Here is a 24,780-nt window from a genome sequence, read left to right as displayed (position 1 = left end):
ATACACAAACATTCCCTACAAATCCTAATGAAACACTGATAAAATATAAGAAAAACACTATTTTGTTGAATTCTTAGCTAAAGCCTAAAAAAATCTTTCCTTGTTCTTTGTAATTACTCCTAAATTATCTTTCCTCTTCCCTCTTCAAAGTCTAAATTCTCACATGTATGATTTTACACCTATGAAACAGAGCATTATGAAATAGGTATTGTTTCCACACACACACACGCTACTTACGAATGCCTTGCTTTTGCACTACAATATTTTCTGTTTTTATCTGGTTCAATGACTTGACCATTTCTCAGACACTGAGCACACACAAATTTTATCTTCATATTAAGAAATCCAGGCATTATTTGATTGCCAGGTACCTTAAACAATTAAAAGATCAGTTTTAATTTTAACAGAAAACTAGTTTTGTAAGAATAAAATACTGAATCACCATGCATTTATTTTTCATAACATAAAATTATCTCCTTTTCTCTGGTTTGATGATTTGACCATTAGATATACGATGTGATAACTAAATCTCCAATTCTCCACCCAAATACAAGAGAATACAATAAAAGGCAGATTAGAGACACTAAACCTCAATTTATAAAAGTCAGCTTTGGAATTGATGACTGGAAGTTTTTGGGGGGGAGAAGGAGGAGGTACTTGTGCCAGATGGAAAACAAAACTGCAAGCACAATCCACCTCCCTAAAATAATACAAAATATAACTTTTGTACCCCTAATATTTCTTAGTTTCAGTATGATCACATACTTATACACATATACTTATACCAATTAATATTAATTATGAAGTTTAAAAATTTTTTTTTGGATAATAGTAAAATCCCCAAAGCCTAAAATCTCAATCATTCTGTCAGTTAGGTTGAAAAACAGAACTGGTCCTGGATGGGGTGGCTCAGTTGATTGAGAATTGTCCCAGACACCAAGAGGTCACTGGTTTGACTCCTAGTGAGAGCACATGCCCAAGTTTCAGGGTTGATCCCCAGTAGGGGGCGTGCAGGAGGGAGCTGATTGATGTTTTTCTCTCTTTCCCCCTCTCCCTTCCTCTCTCTCTAAAAAAAAATCAATAAAAACATATTAAAAGAAAATTGTGTCCTATACTCTTGGCTTGTATTATGGGATGCCCAATTTTTTATGATAACCAACTAAAACTCAGAAATTTTTTTCACACTAAGAATTCCTCAACAGATATTAAGAAAGTAATGGATGACTGCAAGTATGAACTGCCTCTGCCAACAATTAACATCCATTAGGCCATTCCAGAAAGATCCGAAATGCAAAAAGTACACAAGAGAAAATACCTGAGCTCCAGGTACGTTTGCTTCCAAATTTTGCCAATATCGTTTAGATTCTTGAGCAATAGCATCATGTGAGATACCTGGGAAATGTAAAAGCCTTCTTTTAGGTTCTTTATGTAATAACAGTCCACCAATCAGATATCACAGTCTGACTCACAATTTCCTAATTATTCCACGCTGTGTAATCTACCGCCAAGGAGGAATGAACATCACATGATATTTACAAATAGAGCTCTTGGTGTTTTTCAAGGAATCTTCCTCACAAAACCATACTACATGCATGAACTTGTACCAGTAATTAATTACATGAGATCATACTAAAAGCAGGCCATTCTAAAAATGAAAGGTAATCACACAGTTTAAAGCTCAAGGCAAAATCAACAGGGTTGCCACATCAGGGTGATAGAGAAAGGCCTCCGAGACTGTTTCATCAAACCTAACCGCTCTTGCCCTGGCTGGTGAGGCTGTTGGTCGGGTGTCATCCCGTGCACTGAAAGGTTGCCCGATCCCTGGTAGAGGGGTGTGCAGGAGGTAGCCAATCAATGTTTCTCACATCAGTGTTTCTCTCTCTCTCTCTCCCTCTCCTTTCCTCTCTCTCTAAAAATCAATAAAAATCTTTTAAAAAAAAACTAGACTGCTCAAGACACATCTCAATCACACACACACACACAGACACACACACCAACCTGTTTCACTCTGCAATATCCAGACCTTCAATTCTACAAGACTGTGAGCATAAAAGCACTCATCTTCCCTTAAACAGCCATATCGAACCTCATGTCGACATAAATCAAGCTGACACTGACCATGAAAAGAACGTATTTTGGAATATTTTACTGTTGTCTCTCGCAAAATGTGGACAAGGCACCTAAGATGAAAATAGTGACATTTTAATATTGCCTGCTATAAATTAAAAAGAAATATATATATATATACACACATATATGTGTGTGTGTGTAATGTCAAGTTTAGACTAAAAATACATTTTAAATCTTTATCAGGAAAAAATAAATCATTGTACACAACTGCTGGACTAACTGGGGGGAAGGATAATTAATTCATTAAGTCATATAACACCTAAATCCATGTCATGAGCAGCTAAAAATCAATAATGCTTTTCTGTATTAAAGAATTAATTTAATAATTCATTAAAAAAAAAAAAGCCCAGAAAAATCTACTAACAGACATTTTTAAATAGTCATTGTTTTTCAAAACAACAAATGGAGGGGGGGAATGCCTGGGCGAATACTAGTAGTCTGGTTTTATTTGGAGCTAAGAAAAAAATCTATTTTGTCACAATAAAAATTAGAAACTAGCAACATACTTATTGTCTTGAAACTCGTGCTTTGTAACCGGGTGAGAACAAGAAGTAGAATTATCTTTATTTCTTTTACTGATCATTCTAGGCTTATGATCAAAACATTTCTGGAACAAACAGAGAAGAAAAATTATCACAAAAACATAACACAAATATAACTTTTGTACCCTATTTCTTAAGTTTTAATATTATACACTTATTATACATTATATACTTATACCGACTAATGTTCATTACTATCTTTTGGATAATCATAGGAGCTACCATTGCCAAGTGAATGCTTGAGCAGGACCTATACTGCTGGGCTTTCAAGTCAGAAACTATCACCAATTTTATAGCAGAAAATAAGGTTTTGAGACAGCACCTCACAAAGGAATATAAATTCCCCAAGATGCTCTTGCAGAAGTTTGAATACGGTAAGGTTGACCTTTCCATTGCCACCAAAGAAAGCCTCTCTACTAAATGCCCCTTTCCGCTCCAGTGTCCAGACGTCTATCTCTTCTTGGCAATAAGCAAATGTACAGTGGCCTGAATATCTACATTCCTCCTCAGCAGCAACATCTAGAAAGACAGAGAATTAAAAGACATTTATAATGTGGACCACTGGTTTTTCAAAGCCAATGAATATTAAATCCGTTTAGGGCATCATTTGAATTTTTATAACAATTCATGGAGAGGTTCAAAGAATACCCATGTTCCTATCCAGAAATGGTATTAACTCTGAAACAAAAACCCAGCACCACAAATACATATTATTTTTTCTGGACAGGGAAAAAAAGCCTTGATATGCTCATATACTCTACCTAAGTTTAAAAAATTATTTAGAAATATTCAAAGTTTGTTCAGATGAAATGGCTTAACAAAATAAAAATACCAAGCTCTCTCCAAAGCAGCTTAAAGAACAATATTTTCAAAGCCTTAGTTCAGTGTTCTGATTCTGTTTAGGCCAAATCATAAAATTTGAAACGGTTTCTGTTTAAAACCTGGTCAAAGTCCTGGATCCATATATAGCTACAAAATATACACCACAAAAGAAGTTTAAAACCAAGGTAAAAATAATATAAAAAATACTAATGTCTCAATCCAAGGAACCAGCAATTAACTCTATTTAAACATTTTTAGTAACAGTAATCCTGGAACCATTATAATAAATGCAGCACATCATTTATCACTTATGTAATGTGCACTAAGTAATTATAGTATATACCTTTACATATATAATAAGGTCCTTCATAATTTGTTTTTGTTGGTCTTGGGCGTATTTTTTTCCATGATTTATCTTCGACATTCTTTATCCTACCAATTAAAATATCTTTCTTACATTTATGATCAGTATCAGCAAGGTATGTGAAATCCATTAACTTAGGGCCTGAAAAACATGTAAAAAGGATTGCTCATATGCACAAGAAGTATAATTTCATTTTACAGGCACATTTACAAACAGATATGAGCAGATTCATTGACTACTAAATTCCCACAAAAATCCCATTCTCATAACACCAAAATGTAAACAAGCTACTAAAGTAATTTTTCCTGTTTGTTAGACAACACAAAGTTCTATTCAATACCAGTCCTCCCAGCATATACCCTTATTTAAACTACTAGAAGAGGAACTCTGATGGTTTATAAAGAACATTATTAAATATAAAACTAAGAGAAAAAAATGAATTGGGGAATAGAATGTGTTTCAACTGAGAATAAATTGAATTTAAATTGCTTAATATAGGGGTAAAGATAAGAAATAAGCCAACAGAAAGTACTTGCATTTCTATAAACATTATATCATATACTGGTCTTATAATATTTTTTTGTTCTTGCTCTACTTGAAAATGACCATGTTCTTAAACATATACTTAGAACATAAACAATTTCATAAAAATCTCAATAAGCTTTCAAACTCAGATATTCTATTCCATATGCTTTAATAAAGAAAATTATATCAAATAAGGGCAGAAACTTATTAGACTCAAAAGGCCCCAAATCAGTAACTGTGGCTTCTTTATAAAGAATTCAAATAGGGACTGAAAAGTGACAATAGCTGGTGTTTGCCACACGTATTTACAAATTCCTAAGAACTCTCAGGTTGCTAGTTCAATACTGTCCACAGCTTGCTTGGTCCTGACCTGATTTTACAAAACAGATCTGGCAAGCTTGTCTCAATTCATGGGTTCCTTCAAGGGGATGTCTTGGGGTCACTGATGGAGGTGGTTTCGTAACTGCACTTCCAAAAAAGTTTCCAAAGTCATTTCTAGGGTGACTTGAAATTCCCAGGAAACTCTCAGAAGCAAACAAACTTCCTGGTCCATTCATCTGCAAGAAGAATAAAAAAACAAAAAAACAAAAAACAGCCAACAAATATTGATTGCACTATCACTAGAGCAGGAAACAAGTTCTTCTAAAAATCAGACATTCTTCACAGACTGAAGTCGGTACTATTCTGTCTCTAAAGAGGTTTTATTTAAAAACTGTTTCTTTGTACATTTTCCTCTCTTTGGGTCTCTATGCCCCTCCCCAACTTTTTCTGACCCTCCATGAGTTGTTAAATGTAACAGGTAATTGTTCTGTTTCATAGCAAACACATTTTACATGCCCTGATCTTAATACAGTTGACCCTTAAACAACATGGGGATAAGGGGGCTGACCCCCAAGCAGTAAAAGATCCACATATAACTTTTGACTCTCCAAAGACTTCAATTGTGCAGCGGTATCCTCAGGGGAGTAGTTCCAGGAACCCTGAGGATAACAAAATCTGAGGATGTTCAAGCCCCTTAGATCAATGCATGCAGTCAGTCCTCCATGTCGACGGACTCCCAACCTCATTGGAAAAATTACGTGGTGTAAGTGGACCCTCACAATTCAAACCCGTATGGTTCAAGAGTCAACTGTATTTCTTTGTTTTGTTTACTCAATGCTAAAGTCTCTTACAATGTCTGCAATAGAGGTTAATTTGCTATGACAGATTCAGTCTTATAATATAACACAGAGCATTTATTACTGGATGTTCCAAAAGAGTCTTATTCTAACACAAATTCCCACAGCACACACAAAATTTCAGGGAGATGTCACGTTCACTCAAATAACTCAGGTACTTAAGTAAAAGACCTATTTTCAATTTAACTGATGTATTTACAAAAGAGGAATTGGCACTTACAAGTAAAAGGGAAGAATTACTGTTGTTAAGCGATGTTCCCTCTCTAGAAGTTGAGGTGGGCAGATCTAAAATAATAAAAAAACTTCAACAGACCTTTTCAATCTAATCAGGTAATAAAAACATCAGGGCTAGTAGCTGACTGGCTTCCCATGTTATTTTTCATCCCAATCCTAGGAGTGTTCTTGCTCATGACTGACACTCAAAGAGGGCTATGGAGTTTTTCCTTTCCTCTAGAAACCAAGGACATAAAAAAAACCCTTAGACCAAAAAAAATATATTTTAATGAAAAGCTATTTTCAGAAAGAGAAGCTCAGGCAAGGCCTACCAAGCGAGACTATTTTTAAAAAAAGACTAAGAGCCTGGCTGGCGTGGCTCGGGTTGAACATCGACCTAGGATCCAGGAGATCGCAGTTGGATTCCCGGTCTGGGCACATGCCCAGGTTGCGGGCTCGATCCTCAGGGAGGGGCATGCAGGAGGCAGCCGATCAATGACTCTCTCATCATTGATGTTTCTATCTCTCTCTCCCTCTCCCTTCCTCTCTGAAATCAGTAAAGATATGTTAAAAAAATAATAAATAAAAAATTTAAAAAGACTAAGAGCCCTGGCCTGTGTGGCTCAGTTGGCTGGAACATCATCCTATACACAGAAAGGTGGTGGGTTTGGTTGCCAGTCAGGGCACATACAGGAGGGAACTGATTGATGTTTCTCCCTCTCTCCCCCCTCCCCTGTTCCTCTCTCTAAAATCAATTTTAAAAAGACTAAGACTGCCCTGGCTGCTGTGGCTCCGTGGTTAGAGCACTGGCCTGAACACCTAAGGGTCACGGGTTTGATTCCCGGTCAAGGGCACACCCCTGGGTTGCAGGGTTGATCCCAGGCCCCGCTGGAGGCCCATGCAGGAGGCAGCCAACAGCTGTGTCTCTCTCATCAGTGTCTCTCTCTTCCCCCCTCACTCCCCTCCCCCCTCTCTAAAAATCAATGGAAAAATATCCTCGGGTGAGGATTAACAACAAAATTTTTTTTTAAGACTAAGAAAGTAATTTATATTCAATGGGAAAAAAGCCTCTCCTTTTGAAAATATGAAGCAAGAACTCAACAAAACATTAAGAAAATTATGCCTGGCCGGGCATGGCTCAGTGGTTGAGCGTGTAGACCTAGGATCCTGGAGGTCGGGGTGCGATTCTGGGTCAGGGCACAGGCCCGGGCTGCGGGCTGCAGCCCATCAATGACTCTCTCGTCACTGATGTTTCTCTCTCTCCCTCTCCCTTCCTCTCTCTGAAATCAATAAAGATATATTTTTTTAAAAAAGAAAATTAGTAAGGTTCAATTACTTTCTTTACTTTAATCTACATGCAATTATTTTCTCCCTGACATTCTGTCTTCCACAAATTTTAGTTTCTTCCATTGTCAATCTTTAAATCAATTATTTTTATTTTTGCCCCTTTAACCATGCAACAACACCTCAGAAATATGTAGATTTTTATCATTATTGCTGAAAGTATTTATTAACGGAATTACAGAAACAGGAGTCAGACCAAAAACTCAGCAATTCCTGTAAAACTAAGGCATAGTTTACTGAGCTGAATGGATGCAGCCTGAAACAGATCTAACTGTTATCATTCTGAATACTGATCCAAATTAGTTTTAATAATTATTTGCCCAGTTCAGAACTTAAAAGGATAACCTGTCTTTAAGACCTTTTAAGATGGGGTACACTTTTCTTGGAGAAAATATTAGAAGTCATTTTACCCCCCAAAACAACAGACACCCAGCTTAACAAACTGTCCCAAACCCCCCAGTGCCACGTGCATTCCTGCTCTCCTTTGCTTCTTGATCTCCAGAACAGCACATTTAAGTCAAGTTGAATTTAATTTAAAATGGAAGGTTTTGTTTTTATATTTTCAGCTACCATGAAAATAATTCAAGTACCAACTACCTAGGGTTAAATAGCTGCCAAACATAAATTGTCATTTTTAGAAAATGAACTGCAATTGTTTACACAAATGGCTCGACTCTTACCTCGTTTGGATTCACTCATTGAAAATGAATTTAATGAAGAACAGAAATCTTCTAAGGATGAAGTCAAAGGTGGATACAATTCTGAGAAGGAGGGTGGAGGGGCATACCTCGCACCAATGGGCAAGGTGCCCAACAGAGATGCCGTAAAAGGTATGCTAGGGGCGACACTGGCTGTCGGAAGGGGGCCTCTCACTAAAGCTGATGGCTGGAAAAAAATAAAAGATTTGATGACACTCCATGGACTCAGTTCCAAGTTGGCTGAGCTGCTTTTACATTGGCATATAAAAACAAATCATTACACTGGGTAATTACGCTACATAACAAAGTTGAAATCAAATTCAAGACTCAGTAGAGGACTCTAAGCTACAGAGTTTATTTCTTTTCGAGCCCACATTTTAAAAAGGACTGAGGAATGAGAAGTCCTCATCCATAAAACTTATTTTTCCTTAAATGTCAAATGCCTATTCTTTGTCTGAATGTTAAATTTACCCTTTCCATACATGTGATTCCAATAGGAGTTGAAGGGAAAAAAAAACACTGACTAATTACTACATAGTGTTTCTTTTTTATTTCAAAAATGACCAAATTAGCCAGTTACCACCAAAGACAAAAGTAACTTTCAAGATAAGAAACCCACAGTTCAGCCTATAGGCAATACTGAAAATGTCTAACAGGTTATATTGCCATTTTTTAAAAAAATTAAGCCAGCCTTCAGAAGAAAGAAGTAACAGTGAACTTACCATAACAGCTTCATTAGCTTCAGGTGCAGAATCAAGGAGGTCATCTATTTCATCTCCAAGGACCATATCCCCATCGTCTACAAAAGCTTCCGGCACAGTGAAGGGGATCTTTCCTCCATTTGCCAACACTGCTGATGGCAGAGAGCTCTCTTCCATTTGCAGTGGCAAAACAGAAGTTAAGGGCATAACTGAAATTGAGGCCAGCTCACTTCCAACTTGGTGAGAAAAACTGGATGCAGGTATAGAAACAACAGGAACTGCTTCTTGCCTTGGAGTTAATAAGTCTGGAACATGGGTAAAAAAATACTCATTTTCATTGTATGTACATAATACTGTTAATAAGCAATAACAGAGAAAATAAATGAGGATATGAAAGCAATTATAAAAGCAAATAAATAGATAGTAGAAGCAATTCAAGTAAAAGAGTAAAAGTAATTCTAAAAATAATTTGTTTTATCCAGGAATAGATATATTCATTTGAGAAAACATTTCCTTCTTTCTCAAAATGCCTGGACCCCCTTTGGGCAAAGCTGTTAGACGGTGGTAAGGCCTTACTGGGCATTCAATGACTGCTTACTGAGATCAGTATTCTCAGTCACATGCTGGCATATCCAAAGCACAAAGGTGGCTTCCCAAATTATTCTTGTTTTCATACTAACAACCACACAGTAATCTTATTGACAACTATAAAACATATAATGTCTAAAACAGGCACTTTTCAGATTAAGATGACATGGAAAACATACCTGGCTCAATATCTTCCACAGAACAGTTCAAAGCCTAGAAATTAAATCAAATAATGAATCACAGTATTTTCAGGATTCTAAACTATAAAGCAATCTGTAAAACTCACTTTAAGAGACTCCCTTCCAATTTGGATCCAGGAAATAAACAAAATATGGGAATCTTTGTAATGTGTGGTGTTAAACAGTGTGAGTCTGTCAGCAGCAGCACTTGTTCCTGTGGACCACTATTTCTGAAAGGGTCAGGAGCATGCCAGTGCCAGAGGTACCACTCTGGCCGCCACTCACTCCCCAACTCACAGTGACCACTAGCACCGTAACAGCTCCAAGAAGACTTACTTCTGAAAGAACACTTGTTAATTGTGTTTATCCCAATGACTCCCAATATTACTTATTTGGCCTTATAGCACTTTTTCTAACAAAACCTAACATCTATGACTACCCTGTAAAATACTCCATCAGGTTTCAGGAAATGCTGGTTAAGAGTAAAAGATATTATTCAAATTGTCTGTTTTCTTTTTATAGGACAGGAAGCTCTGACCAATTATGTGTTTGAGAAATAAAAAGACAAAAACTAAAAATATTAAAAACAAATATGCTAATGTGTCTATCTTTTCTTCTTTTTAAAATTATGATTCTTACAAAAGTAGTAGCTTTACCTTGGTAGCCCTGTCCCCAGGAGCTGATTTTAATGACAGCTGAAAGAAAACAAAGATGCGAGATTAAAATCAGAACTGACTCCAAGTTACAAAACAAAATGAGAACACACGATGGAGAGAACTCCAGCTTACCTCAGCTCTGACATATGCTTTTCTTATTTTAAATCCCAATTTCTGAGCTAGCTCTTGAGTTAGTTTTATTACATGTTCATCCTGAAAAAAGTGAGAATATAACTCTTTAAATGACACACATCCACAAGGAAGTAATAAGATGGTCACGATGCAAACAAATGAACGAAAATATAAATCCCATACCTGAGGCACCGCTAAGGAGCACTTGGCTACTGCATCATAAGCCTCTTTGTATCTTCCCAAATCACTTAGTGCCTTAGATTTTCGATACAGAGCTTTGCAGTTATTGGCATTTAAACCGAGGACTTTATCACAATCTTCTACAACTTTATCAAGGAAACCCTGGTGTGTAAGACCAAGTAAAGTTAGCAAACAATTCATTTCTTGCACTGATGTCTTCCTGTAAATGCAAACAAATTAAGACCCCAAGCTAGTGCTCTCCTTTTAAACTCCAGGTTAGCAGTATTATTTTTCTTTATTAAAATTATTTTCATTATGAAATTTCAAATACACAAAAGGAGGAAGAATATCATGTACACCCATGTACCCACCATCTGGATCAGACAAATGTTAACATCTGGCCATAAAGATCTTCAAGGAAGAAAACTTTCTAGACATGACTGATGCCCGCAGGTGTCAATCTCCTGTCCTTTTCTCCTCCCATCCATAGTAACCCCTTGGAAGATCCCATTAAAATGTCAAACGGAGGAGATTAAAGATGGCAGCAGACTGAGCACACTGACACTCTTCCAGAACCAAACTAGAATTACAACTAAAATATAGAAAAACCATTCTGAATAATCAACTGCAACTGAAGACGAGCTGGAGAGCACTCCTCATAACCAAGGAGGGAAAGGGGAGACCGCAGAGAGGCTGGTAGGAAGTGCGGAGGCGAGAGAGAGCTGGCTGGGCTCTCACAGGCAACAGCTGAAGGTCAGGAGGGATATCTCAGCTGTGGGGGTTCCCACTGAGGACTCTGGGGCCTAAACCCTAGGCTGGGCTTCCCAGCCAAGAGCAGCAGAGCCGAGAAAGGTACCCACATAACATGTGGCTGTGAAAAGCAGCTGGGTTTCTGTCTGCCAGGGTGAGACGGCTAGAAATGCAGGCACCCTCTTAAAGAGTCAATGCACAAAGTTTCCTGTACAGCCACTCACCTTGGGCTCCAGCAGAGGGAGGGCAGAGTGGACTGGAGCTGTGTGAGAATCTAAGGTTGTGGGCTCTGGAGATAGAGCTCAGAGGACACCCCTCTGGATCCCAGTGCTGAGTCATTCACCCATACTACAGAGGACATCTTTCCAGGCAGAAACTTTGCTGCTTTTCCGGGGGGGGGGGGGGGAATTGCCCAACCCTGGTGGAAAATGTCTCGCCCTACCCCGAGAAGTTTCTACAGCCTGAGGCGCATTAAGAGAATCAGATTAATCAGCCTGCAGGCAGAGGCAGACCTCAAGTGCTTTGATTCTTTGCCTGATCTGCTTCTGGACCCAAGCCTTGGATAAACAGACTTTGGTGTGCATCTCGGTAGTGTCCAACCACACCCAGCCCCAGCAGAGGGGACCTCAAGCTGTGGGTTGTTGATAGCTCCAAACAGGGTACTCAGGGCCAGTCACAAAATGCGTCTGACACTGGCCTGCACCAGAGACCCTCCAAAAAGACTGAGAGTCCTAGCAGATCTACCTAATACATAGAAACAAACCCAAACAGGCAAGCAAAACGGGGAGACAAAAAAACAAGCCCCAAATGAAAGAACAAGAGAAGTCTCTAGAAAAAGAGCTAAACGAAATGGAGATAAGCAATCTCTAAGATATAGAGTTCAGAAAACTGATTGTAAGGATGCTCAACAGCACAAAAAAAGATATGGAAACTATGCAGGAATTAAGAATGACATAGCAGAAATAAAGAATATATTGGAAGGAATAAACAGCAGATTAGAGTAAGCCGAGGATCAGATCAGTGAATTAGAAGACAGGTAGAAAAAAATCAATCAGAGATCCAAAAAGACAAAACAATTAAAAAACAGGACGACAGTCTAAGGGAGCTGTGAGACTACATGAAATGTAACAATATTCATATTATAGAAGTGCCAGAAGAGGTTAAAGTAAGCAAGGGTTAGAGAACCTGTTTGAAGAAACAATGGCAGAAAACTTCCCTAACCTAGTCAAGGAAAAAGTCAAACAAGTTTAGGAAGCACACAGAATCCCAAGCAAGAAAAATCCTAAGAGGCCCACGCCCAGACACATCATAATTAAAATGCCAAAAATTCAAGAAAAAGAGAGGATATTAAAGGCAGCAAGAGAAAAGCAATCTGTTACCCACAAAGGAGCTCCCATAAGGCTGTCAGCTGACTTCTCATCAGAAACTCTACAGGCCAGAAGGGAATGGCATGAAGTATTCAAGGTAATGCAAAACAAGGATCTGAAACCAAGACTACTCTATCCAGCAAGGCTATCATTCAAAGTAGATGGTGAAATAAAGAGTTTCCCAGACAAAAAAAGGCTAAAGGAGTTTATCACTACCAAACCAGCACTGCAGGAAATGTTAAAGGGAACGCTGTAATTAGAAGTAGAAATAGAAACATTGAAAGAAATGTTAAAGGGACTGCTGTAATATTAAGAGGATATAGAGAGCGAAACACAGGCTTTAAGAATTAAAATGGCAATAAATAAGGACCTATCAATAATAACCTTAGGGACTTTAAGGGAGAGATCAACAGCAATAAAGCCAGTCGTGGACTTTAACACTCCACTGATTTCACTGGATAGATCTTCCAGACAAAAAATCAACAAAGAAACAGTGACTCTAAATAGCACACTAGATCAGATGGATTTAATTGATATTTACAGAATATTTCATCCCAAAGCTGCAGAACATACATTCCTCTCAAGTGCACATGGGTAATTCTCAAACATAGACCACATGTTAGGACACAAAACAAGTCTCTGCAAGTTCAAGAAGACTGAAATCATATCTAGCATCTCAGATCACAATGGCATGAAATCAGAAATCAACTATAGTAAAAACACTCAAAAACATTCAAACACATGGAGGCTAGATAGCATGTTATTAAACAATGCATGGCTTACCAATAAGATCAAGAAAGAAATCAAAAACTCCCTGGAAACAAATGAAAATGAACACACAACAACCCAAAATCTATGGGACACAGTGAAAGCAGTCCTGAGAGGGAAGTTCATAGCACTGCAGGCCTCCCTCAAAAAGCAAGAAAAATTTTTAGTGAACTATCTAACCCTACAACTTAAAGAATTAGAAAGCTCCCCTGTGAAGCCATCCAGACCAGGGCTTTTGTTTGCTGAGAGATTTTTTTATTACTGCTTTGATTTCATCAGTTGTTATTGGCCTGTTCAGGTTTTCTGATTCTTTCTGATTCAGTTTTACATGATTTCATTCATATGTGGAACCTAATAAACAAAACAGACTGAGGAACAAAACAGATCCAGAGACACAGAAGCATGAAACAGATTGATGAATCTCAATGGGAAGACGGGGTGGGGGAGCAGGTGGGGAGAGATTAATCAAAGAACTTACATGTATATATGCATAACCCATGAACACAATAGTGTGGTGAAGGCCTGCGCGGGGGGACGGATGTAGAATGGAGGGATCAATGGGGGGGAAAGGGGAGATACCTATAATACTTTCAACAATAAAGATAAATTTTAAAAAAAAGTCAAATGGAAATGTAACTCCCAAACAGTTAGATGATGAGAAAGGAACACATAGAACATGAAACAAATTAGCTATGAATGCTCTTTAACAAAGAACTCGGTGACAATATGGGTACCTTTCTTATTTTCATGACTAAGTTTTACTGAAGGTTTAGAGTGAAAATTATAGGCACATTACAAAGGACTGCTTTTTTAAAAAAAATATGTCTTTATTGGTTTCAGAGAGAGGAAGAGGGAGAGAGAGAGAGACATCACTGATGAGAGTCATTGGTCAGCTGCCTCTTGCACGCCCTCTACTGAGGATGGAGTCCACAACCCAGGCATGTGCCCTGACTGGGAATAGAACAGTGATCTCCTGGATCATAGGTCAATGCTTAACCACTGAGCCAGGCTGGCTGGGCAGGATTGCTTTTTAAGAAAGCTTGTGTTAATTCTTTTGAAGGCTACTTTTTGTGCTAAAAAAGCTCCTGAGAGGACTGAATCTTGACTAAGAAGTGTATTGTCAACACCAGTACCAGAAAGACACACTTATCTCTGAACACTTGTATCTTATCTTCCTAGGCTGTTTTTTTGTTGTTGTTTTTTAAAGTGACACCCTACCCAAAGCCATATTCAAATGGGAATCTCCAAGGATCAGTAACTAAGAAATAAATTACTTTAAAAATCCCTAAACATTGCCCAGAGCTGACTTTTGAAAGGTTCAGCCAACTCTAAAAGCAGTTAGAGCCCTGGCAGGTTTGGCTCAGTAGTTAGAGCGTCGGCCCGTGCACCAAAGGGTCCCAGGTTCTATTCCTGGTCAAGGCCACATAACTTGGTTGCAGGCTCCACAGGGGTGTGTGCGATTGATGTCTCTCTCTCACATTAAAGTTTCTCTCCTTCCCTCCCTCCCTCCCTCTCTAAAAAAATCAATGGAAAAATATTTTCTGGTAAGGATTAACAACAACAAAAACACACACACAAAAACCTGAAATTAGAAAATTCACTTACTTACGTACAGTGCTGAAACACTGTTTTAAAAACCACAACTCACCATATTAGAATAGCAAGCAATACGATTTATATATAGTTTTTCAATGATTTCTTTAGGGATTAAAATTTCTTCAGACTTTGCATAATCAGCTATATTCAAAGCTTCTGTGTACTGGCTCATGGAGTTATTCCAATCACCTTCCCGATAAACATCATTTCCTTCATTAAAAAGATTTCTCACAAGAGCACGTAAATATACCTAAAAAAAAAAATAATCACATGAAACCATTTAAGGAACAAGTTGGGGTATAAGTACATTTCAAATTTTGCACCTAAAACTTCAGAGGAAATAATCTGACAGAGCAACAAGCACTGTTGTAAGAAATTGTGAAACCCAGGCCAAGTCACCGCTGTCTCAGCGCGTTTCATCCTGCTTGCTTTTTCAAGAGAAAATTCAATTTTAATTATTTAAAAAAAGGCAGCACAACCACCCTGTAAATACTTGTCCACGTCTGCACAACCACCCCTGTAAATACTTGTCCACGTCTCTCACTCTGTGCCTGGGATAAACTCCTACCAGTGGAAACTCTATCAAACCAAATGAGAAATTTAAGGCCTCTGACTAGTATTTCTAAATTGCCATCCAAAAAGGCAGTAACGACTACTTCCAGTGGTTTCCTTCACAGAACCCCCACCAACAGTAAGTGGCACATGTGCACCTGTGTGTCTGGACCTAAAGTCTCTACCAATTTCTAGGTGAAAAATGGTTCCTTTCTAAATTTGTGTCTTTCACTACCAGTAAGGTTGAACTTTCCCACATTTTTATGGACCAATTTGTATCTCTTCTTTTATAACCTATTTGCTCTGACCATTTACTGATTTAAAGGGAAAGGGATGTGAAACCTTTTTCTTTCTTTTTTAATATATCTTTATTGATTTGAGAGACAGGAAGAGAGAGGGACAGAGAAAGAGATAGAAACATCAATGATGAGACAGTCATCGTTGATCAGCTGCCTCCTGCACGCCCCCAGCTAGTGATCAGGCCCACAACTGGGGCATGTGCCCTGACCGGGAATCGAACTGCGATCTCCTGGATCCTAGGTCGATGCTCAACCGGTGAGCCACACCAGCCAGACTGAGACATTTTCCTTATTGTGTTAAGTATGCACATTCTTTTGTTATGCTGAAAAGTTTTTAAGATTCCTTTGTGATTTCTGCTTTAATATTTTAGAATATTATTTAGAAATAATAGAAGTCCTTTCTTATCACAAGATCAAATAAATATTCAAGTCTTCTGTCCTATTTTATGAATTCAGGTCTAAGCTAACTAAAGTGGTAAAGAAAACTGGACAGATCAACCTTTAACAATTGAGGTGACTTGTGACCTGCCACTAAATCTCTTTGGACCCCAGTTCCAACTTAAATGTAAAGATTGTAAAATGAATTATAAAATGGATTATTCCAGGGGATTTGCAGCCATAATCCTTCATGATTCTACATCTGTCTAGAGAGAGGGAGGAAAGGAGGAGGGAAGAGAGAGGCTGAAATGAAGGAGAGAGAAGGTCAGGTAGAGACAAAGAAGTGATAGAAGCATCAAAATCCTCAGAGACACAAAACCACAGGTGAACTAACAGTCTGTAAAGACAAGGATCTGTAGCCCTGGACCCAGTGACCTGGGCTCTCGCTCTAACCGTAGATTCATCGTTGGCTCTCCTGTTGTCAGTCACCCTTTACTACTGTTAGAACTTCTCCTAAATAAAAGTAGAAGATGCTCAGCTGTCCTTCTCAACATATTCTGTACCACTTATTTTTGATGAAATGAGAGGTGGGCTAGAACTAATTTTCAAGGGGCTCAAAAGATATATTAATTCAAAACTACACTAATAGAGGAAAGAAAATATAGGACAACTGTCCGGGTACGTAAAAAAAAAAAAAAAAATACTGCCCAGCCAGGCGCAGCTCAGTGGTTAAGTGTCGACCTAGGATCCAGGAGATCAGGGTTCGATTCCCAATCAGGGCACATGCCCGGGTGGCAGGCTGCAGCCGATCAATGACTCTCTCATCATTGATGTTTCTATCTCTCTCTCTCCCTCTCCCTTTCTCTCTGAAATCAATAAACATATGTTTTTAAAAAAAAACAAAACAAGACTGTCCTATATACGAGCATCAGCATACCTTTTCTGTAAATGCCCAGATACTAAATATTTTAGACTTTGTGGGCCATACAGTCTCTGCCCCAACTACTGTATCTTGTAAAAGCAGCCATAGATGATATATGAACAAATGAGTGTGGCTGTGTCCCAATAAAACTTTATTTACAAAAACAAACAATGGGCCAGATTTGGTCAACAAACCTACAGTTTGCCAACCCTTGCTATATATTTATAGTCACAAGCTACTGAAGAGCTTTCGAGCCAACCTTCCCAGAGTCATTACCGCATATTGCTCCTGTGTTCCTGGGTACGACAGCGGTGACCTAAGAAGAAGAAACAAATTAATTTTAATTACCAGATCTTATCAGGATTTGTTCATCCAGAAGGCATCTTAAAGGTGAGAGTCTACTGGCTTGCCGCTGGTTCAAAGCACATTTAAAGACCTACTTCCCCTTTCCTATCATTATTCACATATAACTGTAGTCACGAAAAAAAATCTAAAATTATCCCTTTGTCTCTTCTTGACTAAGTACATTTTCGTCTCAAACCTACTGCTACAAAAAGGCCTAATTTCTCACATGCCAAAAAAGTTTTAAAAATATTTCAGAACCACTATACTATTTGATCCAATTGACTGTGGTGTGAGGGGAGGACAGTCAGCCTCCCAGGAAGAACAGAGCAGCGTCTTCCTGGACACATCCACCCAAGCCACAGCTGTCCCGTCACTGACATGCCTTACAAAGGTCAGTTACAGACTGGGCTTCTCGGAAATGTTTGATCACAAAAACCCTGTGTTGACAGATGTTCACTTTCATTCATCAGAACTGTTCTCACGAGGTTAGGTTCAAATTCCTCAGTCTAACATTCTCAGGGACACTGAAGGATCTCGGCCCTAAAAACCAGTGACATGAGATCCACTTGAGAGCGCAAAGAAATCCAATGTACAAGAGCTAAAACTACTGCTGGAACAAAATATCTGATTCCTAACCCAAATTAATAGGACTTACGATACATGACTAAAGATTTCTTAATCTCTGCGAAACATAGAGCCTTACAAAAAAGTCAGCAGGGGAGGAGAACACAGCTCTTACTGTATAAACTGCAGTCCTTCCTTAATGTTCTGCTGCCTTTTTCTTCTCTCCTCGGACACACTGGACATGTTACCCCACACATCCACTTTCTAAGTGCGCAATCTGGAGAGAAAGAACACACATATTACACCAGGCAGCACGGCTCCTGGACCCCAGGTGCAACACCCATCATTTAAGGTCTTGTCACAGACTCGTTGTGGACACGTCCATCTATGCTGACCCGGGTCCTCTAAGCCAAGAACTGTCTGAGTTGCTGTGTGGTCCCCGTTGTCTAGCTCACAGAGCGTAAGGTTTTCACACTCCTTTATGTTAAACAGCCGTACAGAAGTAGAAGGCTCCTCCAAAGTAATCTCCATGAAAGGTCACGTCTCTCCTCTCCCGCCTCTTCCCTCCTTCAGCTTCAGGGTTTGTTTCTTCCCTTCCCACACACACGCGTCGGCTGCCACTAACAGTCTGGGCCTTGTTTTGCTTCTGGAAGCGCTCCAGAAGTAAAAAGGTTTCACATCCGCTTGCCTCTGAGAGACTGTGACTTCCTTGTGAGCACACTCTAAACCTTAACAGTTACTTTGCTACACAAACTTCTGAAATAATCCTTGTTGATACAACTGATAAAATAAGTGATCTAAATGGATTTACTTCATTACTGGAAGGTTAAGGGTTTACCTTCCATGTAACACTGGCAAATGCCAATGCCTATCATTGCTGTTAGTATCTAATCATCAGTGTTCATTAGGCAGTTCCCAGAAAGGGAAGAGACCTATGATTAAATAGCATCTCCCAATGTCCTAAACAAGGGTTTCTCAACCTCAGCAGTTGGGGCAGGATGGGGGCCGTCCTGTGCACTGAAGGGTGTTAGCAGCATCCCTGGTCTTCACCCCTGAGATGCCAGTAGCACTCCCTTCCCCACCCCTCATGACAACCAAAAATGTCTCCAGATACTGTTCAAGGTCCCCAGGAAGGGGTAGGGTGGGGCACATCACCCCAGGATGAGAACCACGGAGATCTAAGCCTCAGAAGACATCACATAAACCATGCACTTGGACCCACGTGACAGGGAAATCGCACCCACGTTGCAAACACACAGCCGAAATGTTTTACTTTCATTACTGCTTACCACCGTAGTTTTACTTTTAGGTCCACCTTTTTCAAAGTCTAGGGGGCAGGACGCAGGATGGAACGCCCGGAGGTTGACAACTGGTATCTATTCTTTTTGTCTTTTAAACACTGACAGTTCTAAATATTTCAATCTCATACTTAAAAGTCAGTACTTTACTGAAGTGTTTACATGCAAAAGGATATGGTATCTGGAACTCACTTTAAAATACTCCAGCAAACAACAGGGGGCTTGGGGGAGGTTGAAACAGCAGAGCCCTGATAACCGGTGGAAGCACAGGCTTTTTCTAATACTCTCTCTACTTCCTAAGTTAGAACTTTTCCAAAATAATTTTAAAAGCCCACAACACTGCAGTAAAATGGCATTATTTCGGGAATCTGACTTTAAGACAGTCTAGCCTAAAGGGGGGTGAACGAGCAGAAATGAAACAAAGGTGCCAAAAATCTGGGTGACCGGCCCCCGCTGAGCCACGGGGAGGAGCGTGCCCGTCAACTGGAACAGGTCTGGCATTTCCACGGTAAAGAAATATTTGTAACTCACACTCATCCGTACAAAGCTAGCTAAGGAGGCACCATCTGTAAGGGTAAGATTGCAACTCAACTTGGTGTCTGTCAGAAAGGAAATGGCTAAATGGTGCTGGAAAAAAAGAGGCAAGGAGCAACTGTCCACAACATGACCCCAGGTTTTGTTTGTGTAAAAAAAACCAAAAAAACTCCAGATGCAGTTTCAGAAAACTACAGCAGCAGTAGAAACAGGTGAGGTAGAGTCTTTTTACTGAATAGCTTTGAAACTTTTCTTTTGAGCCCTGTAAATGAATTATATCTGGAAAAAAAATTGAAGTATTTTAAAAAGTCTATGTAGCCTCTGAGCCCTTCCTTGGAAAGAGGACTTCAGGGCCCACCAAGGTTTTTTCTATTTCAGAGTCAGGACTTCACATCAAAAGCACCCAGAGCAGCACCTGGGGGGTCCAGTGCAGCCGGGCACGAGGCCTGGGACAAAAGCAAAGACGCCAAATGTAGGAAGTGCTGCTGCCTCTCCTCCCTCAGTGAATGGCAGACCCTTCTCTCCACCTCTGTCGAGCCCAGGTGAGGAATTAGTTTGCAGTTCACTCAAAAAGTAAATCTGTTGGCTAAGAAGGGATGCTTGGGTAATGATAATCCACCAAGTTAATAGCCTTAGAGCCATTTCCCCAGATAGTGCTGGAAAATCTTGAACCTGGACCTCTCAGGGACAAAGGGCAGGCGGCAAAGAGCTGACAACTCAGATAAGCGATTAAGAGGAAATAAGATGCAGACTCTTAATAGCATGAAATATACGCCTCCTTCACATGTTTAAAGATTTGGGAGCAAAGTATCAGGTGATACTTAAACATATGGCAGAACATTTCATGTTCTGTAATTTTCCCCAAAAATTTTATTAAGAAAAATTTTACACACAGTAAAATCTTTTCACAATGCACACCCTATACCTACACAGTACCTATATTCTACAATTAATATTCTGCTATATTGATCACACCTGGCCATCTTTAGCCATCTGCCCATCCTTCTGTCCTTCCATCAGCCCACATTTTGATAAATTGCAAAGTGAGTTATATTTAATTCATCAATTATAATTCACCTCTAAACATTTAGCATACCTATCGTTACCTAGAGTTCAAAATTTTTTCGGTTTCTTAATGTAAAATGCACAAATTTTAAGGCAAGTTTTGACAAATGATACACTCATGTCACCCAGACCCCAACCATGAAATAGACCAAAGTCATGGTCACTCCTCAAGTCCCTTCCCCAGCCGGCCCCAGGAAACCACTGCTCTGATTTATTTTTCACCATAGATTAGTTTTGGGTTTTTTTTTTAACCTGTAAAATAAGCCTCCCCCACCTCCAGTTTTTGAAAGAAAGAAAAAGATCTATGCTTTATACACCACCTTATTTTTGGATCAAGTTAAACATCTTGCCTCAATTTTAAAGCAAGGAAGAATTTTAACAAGTTAATCCAACAGCCACTTTCACAGGACAGGTGTCCACCTCCTCTCTGAAACTGAGACTCCACCCACAGCTGACCCCTAACTGTGCGCCCTGGGGCCTCATCAGACCCCCTTCCCCCGCAACCACACTCCCCCCCACAGGGATGCCCACACTGCCCAGATGTTAAAAACCCTCATCTAGGCCCCTGACGCTCCCTAGTCCATCCCCAGGCAGAGCCTGATACTCTACCCATGTGATAGTTCTCCCTGGATATCTCACAGACATCACAAACTGTTTTAAAAGTAGTATTTTAATATTATGACAATGAAAATAAATGTTTCCTCCCAACCCTGTCACTCTTGCCCTTCCTCAGGATAATCAATCACTGTTACCATCCTCTTCTGTGTCCTGACAAAGTCTGTGCAACAAGACTGAAACCTGACTGCGGTGACAGTTCCATGAATCTATCTGGGCATGAGGCCGTATGCACACAGGCGCGCGGGCGCACACACACACACACACACACACACACACACACACACACACACGAGTGCATCTAAAACCTAGTGACAGCTGAGTAAGGTCTGCACTTGGTTAACAGTATTACACCAACGTCAACTTCCTGGCTTTGGTGTCACACTAGTTCTAGAAGATGGCACCACTGGGAGAAGCAGATGGGAAGTTCATGGAACTCTACATACTTCTGCAATTTCCTGGGAGTCTGTATTTCATAAAAAGTTAAAGACAGCCCATGCATGTGTTATTTTTTATACCACCTGGGGCTCCTAGCATGTTCTGCACTTTGCTGTCTTCATGGAATGCCTAACCTAGAAGGTCACTACATGCCAGTACCCAGAAAGCTGCTTTAACAGCCGTGTAGCCTGTTCCAGCTGGACCACAACTTCACCAGGACCCCAGTGATGGACATTTTGGTTGTCTCCAATCTTTATAAAATTCACCAGATACACAGGATATTTCACATGTGTATCTTTAAAGAACTTCTACAGGATAAAGAGCACATGTACGTCTTTATTTTGCCAGCTATTGCCAAGTTACACCACCTGACCGTACCCAGAAACAGTGCTCAAAGGCCTCTACTTCAGTGCTTCACCAGGAATTATCAAATGTTTTCATCTTTGTCAACTGGGAGGTGAGAAACAGCAGGACAAGGTGGTGGGTTTTGTTTTCGTCTCTTTATCATCAGTAAGGCCAAACATATGTTCAAATTTAAGAGCCATCAGCACTTCCTTTTGTGTGAATTTTGTTTGTTCAAATCCTTTGCCCATCTTTCTTCAGGCTGAGCTTTTTTTATTTATGGAAGCTCTTTATATGTTGAGGCAAATAGTCCTTTCTGATGTTACTTTTTTTTTAATATATCTTTATTGATTTCAGAGAGAGGAAAGGAGAGAAAAAGAGAGAGAGATAGAAACATCAATGATAAGAGAGTCATTGATCGGATGCAGCCCGCAACCTGGGCATGTGCCCTGACCAGGAATCGAACCCTGATCGCCTGGATCCTAGGTCAATGCTCAACCACTGAGCCACGCCTGGCTGGGCTGAAGTAGTATTTTTAATTAGCTGAATTTATCAATATTTTCTTTCATGGCTTCTGGATTTTTACATACTCAGAAACACCTTCACCACTCTAAGAGTATAAAACAATTGTCCATGTTTTCTTCTAGTACTCATATTCTTTCATTAAACGTATATTTTTTTAATTGGATCCATCAGTTTACTGCAAGAAGTGATGTAGAGATATGCTGCATATTTCCCTCCCAAAAAGCTACCCAGTTGTCCAAACTTCATTTATGAAAAGGCCCTCTAGTCTACGCTGACATGTGCAAGGCGACCTGGGTCTGTGACTTTTATTCAGCATTTCTAACTTGAATGGCCCTACCCCTCTGCCCTCCTCCCAATCCCTCACCCTTTGCCCATCTTACCTTTTCAGTAATGAAACCACCTTCTGGCCAGTTGCTCAAACCAGAAATCTGGTGTTAATTACACTCTTCTTTCTCTCACATTTAACATCCAATCAATCCACTCACAAAGCCGGTCGGTCAGCGATTCCATCAAAATAGGTGCAGGGCATCCCAAATAAGACCCCTCGAAGCCTCATTGGCTTGCGTCACACAATCTCCTCCCCTCGGCCTGTTCTCAGCTCCAGGCCTCACCTCTGCCCCTCCCCCATTCATTTCCCACACTAAACTAAAAGGAATGCTCTTTTAAAAACAGAAATTGGTTATTGCAGCCCTACCTAAAATCCTTCAGTGACTTCCATAAACATTTAGAAGAAAACCTAGATTCTTTACCCCAACCTACCAGACCTGGGAAGACTGACTTACTATGACTCTTCACCCTGCCCTCACCCGGATTCACTTCCTCAGCTCCTGTCAGACTGGCCTTCAGTATGTTCCTAAAATGAGTCGAGGGCTCTGTGCTTCTGGGCCACTGTGCCTGCTGTTCCCTCTGCCCGTAACACACTTCCCAGACCTGCAGAGCTGGCTCCTTTTCATCCTGGAGTCTTGGTTTAAATGTCACAGTCAGGGGCCTCCCCTTCCCGCCCTAAACTGTCACCAGAGCCTACTCTCAGCCCATTACACACTTCAAGACATAACTTGTCTTTCTTAGTCCCGACTGTATCACAACAGCTGGGACCAGGTCAAGAAATACTTGAATGAAAGAATGAATGAATGCAACGCTGTGAGGCCCTAGAGTTAAAACCTGGTAAAATAGTTCACAAAAAGGCAAGCAGGAGAAAGGAAAGTCCAGGAGGAAATGACTGGACATAAGCAGAACTGGCTGTAGGGGACTCTACCCCCAACTCTGCAGGGGAACAAGTTGGAGAGTAAATCAACTAGAGACAGACACAGAGAAAAATCTGAAGCATTAGACTCCTGAAGCAGTGCAGTGGCAGCAAGTCAGATCCACGCCCTTCTCCTTAAAAGGAAATGGGGGGCTGGAGAAACTTTCCAGCAGTACATTGTAAAACAAGAAATTCAATTAGATATGAATTTCATTAAATCAACTAAACTCCTGCAAGCTGGAACATCATCTTTCTGGAACCAGTTGATTTTAAAATTGTTACTCATTCTAAAGTTTTATGTTAAGAACAAAAAGTACCCTGGATCTTCACTTAATTCCTTTAAGTACTTATTCAGGGCCTGTTAGGTGAAACTCATTATACTAAAGTCTAGTACAATGTACAGAGCTAGTAACTGGATGATGTATTCATACCCATGACGTTTTGGCCTTCCACGATAACTTTAGAAACTAGCTCCCATTTACAGAAGACACCAAGGTAACTGAAATGTGATTGCAGCAAATGGCACAGAGAGAAATAAGAGCTAACACTTAGCATGCTTACTGCATGCCCGGCATTGTTCTAAGTGCTTTACATGTATTAATTCATTTAATCCTCATAATAACCTTAAGACATAGGTCCTATGAGGAAATTGAAGCACAGAGAAGTGACACAAGCAGTCCAGGATCACACAGCTACCAAGTGACAGAGCCGGATTTCAAAGCCAGACAGGCTGGCTCCAAGCCTGAACTCATCCACCACACTCTTTTGCACTGTAAGCGCTAGTGCCGCCTGGAGGAGGGGAGCACGGCTCAGTTAGCCCTGGGCGGGGCTCTCAAGGAGGAATGCAGCTCTGACAGGACAGGTGGGCACTTGAGAGCCACTCAAGAGGAACGAAATAAGCACACCCCTGCACAATACAGTGACGCA

General features: G+C 40.0%; 1 protein-coding gene across 1 annotated transcript in view; it reads right to left on the bottom strand.

Moving 5' to 3' along the window:
• The window catches only part of ZC3H7A (zinc finger CCCH-type containing 7A), a 36,936-nt gene that overhangs the window by 8,273 nt on the left and 3,883 nt on the right, over window positions 1-24,780 (bottom strand). The window contains exons 2-18 of the mRNA XM_087815650.1: window positions 17,969-18,070; window positions 17,161-17,200; window positions 14,786-14,983; window positions 10,256-10,414; window positions 10,073-10,153; window positions 9,941-9,979; window positions 9,285-9,318; window positions 8,539-8,822; window positions 7,799-8,003; window positions 5,782-5,846; window positions 4,754-4,940; window positions 3,838-3,999; window positions 2,995-3,191; window positions 2,637-2,737; window positions 1,999-2,180; window positions 1,316-1,392; window positions 238-371 (exon numbers count right to left, since the gene is read on the bottom strand). Of these exons, the coding sequence (XP_087671776.1) occupies window positions 238-371; window positions 1,316-1,392; window positions 1,999-2,180; window positions 2,637-2,737; window positions 2,995-3,191; window positions 3,838-3,999; window positions 4,754-4,940; window positions 5,782-5,846; window positions 7,799-8,003; window positions 8,539-8,822; window positions 9,285-9,318; window positions 9,941-9,979; window positions 10,073-10,153; window positions 10,256-10,414; window positions 14,786-14,983; window positions 17,161-17,200; window positions 17,969-18,036 (2,213 nt within the window). The 5' untranslated portion in view covers window positions 18,037-18,070. The remainder of the gene's footprint in view (window positions 1-237; window positions 372-1,315; window positions 1,393-1,998; window positions 2,181-2,636; window positions 2,738-2,994; window positions 3,192-3,837; window positions 4,000-4,753; window positions 4,941-5,781; window positions 5,847-7,798; window positions 8,004-8,538; window positions 8,823-9,284; window positions 9,319-9,940; window positions 9,980-10,072; window positions 10,154-10,255; window positions 10,415-14,785; window positions 14,984-17,160; window positions 17,201-17,968; window positions 18,071-24,780) is intronic.

The sequence above is a fragment of the Miniopterus natalensis genome, chromosome 3, assembly GCF_054644295.1.
Source record: "Miniopterus natalensis isolate mMinNat1 chromosome 3, mMinNat1.hap1, whole genome shotgun sequence".
NCBI classification, from domain to species: Eukaryota; Metazoa; Chordata; class Mammalia; order Chiroptera; family Miniopteridae; genus Miniopterus; species Miniopterus natalensis.
This window is presented reverse-complemented; position numbering and strand designations above follow the sequence as displayed.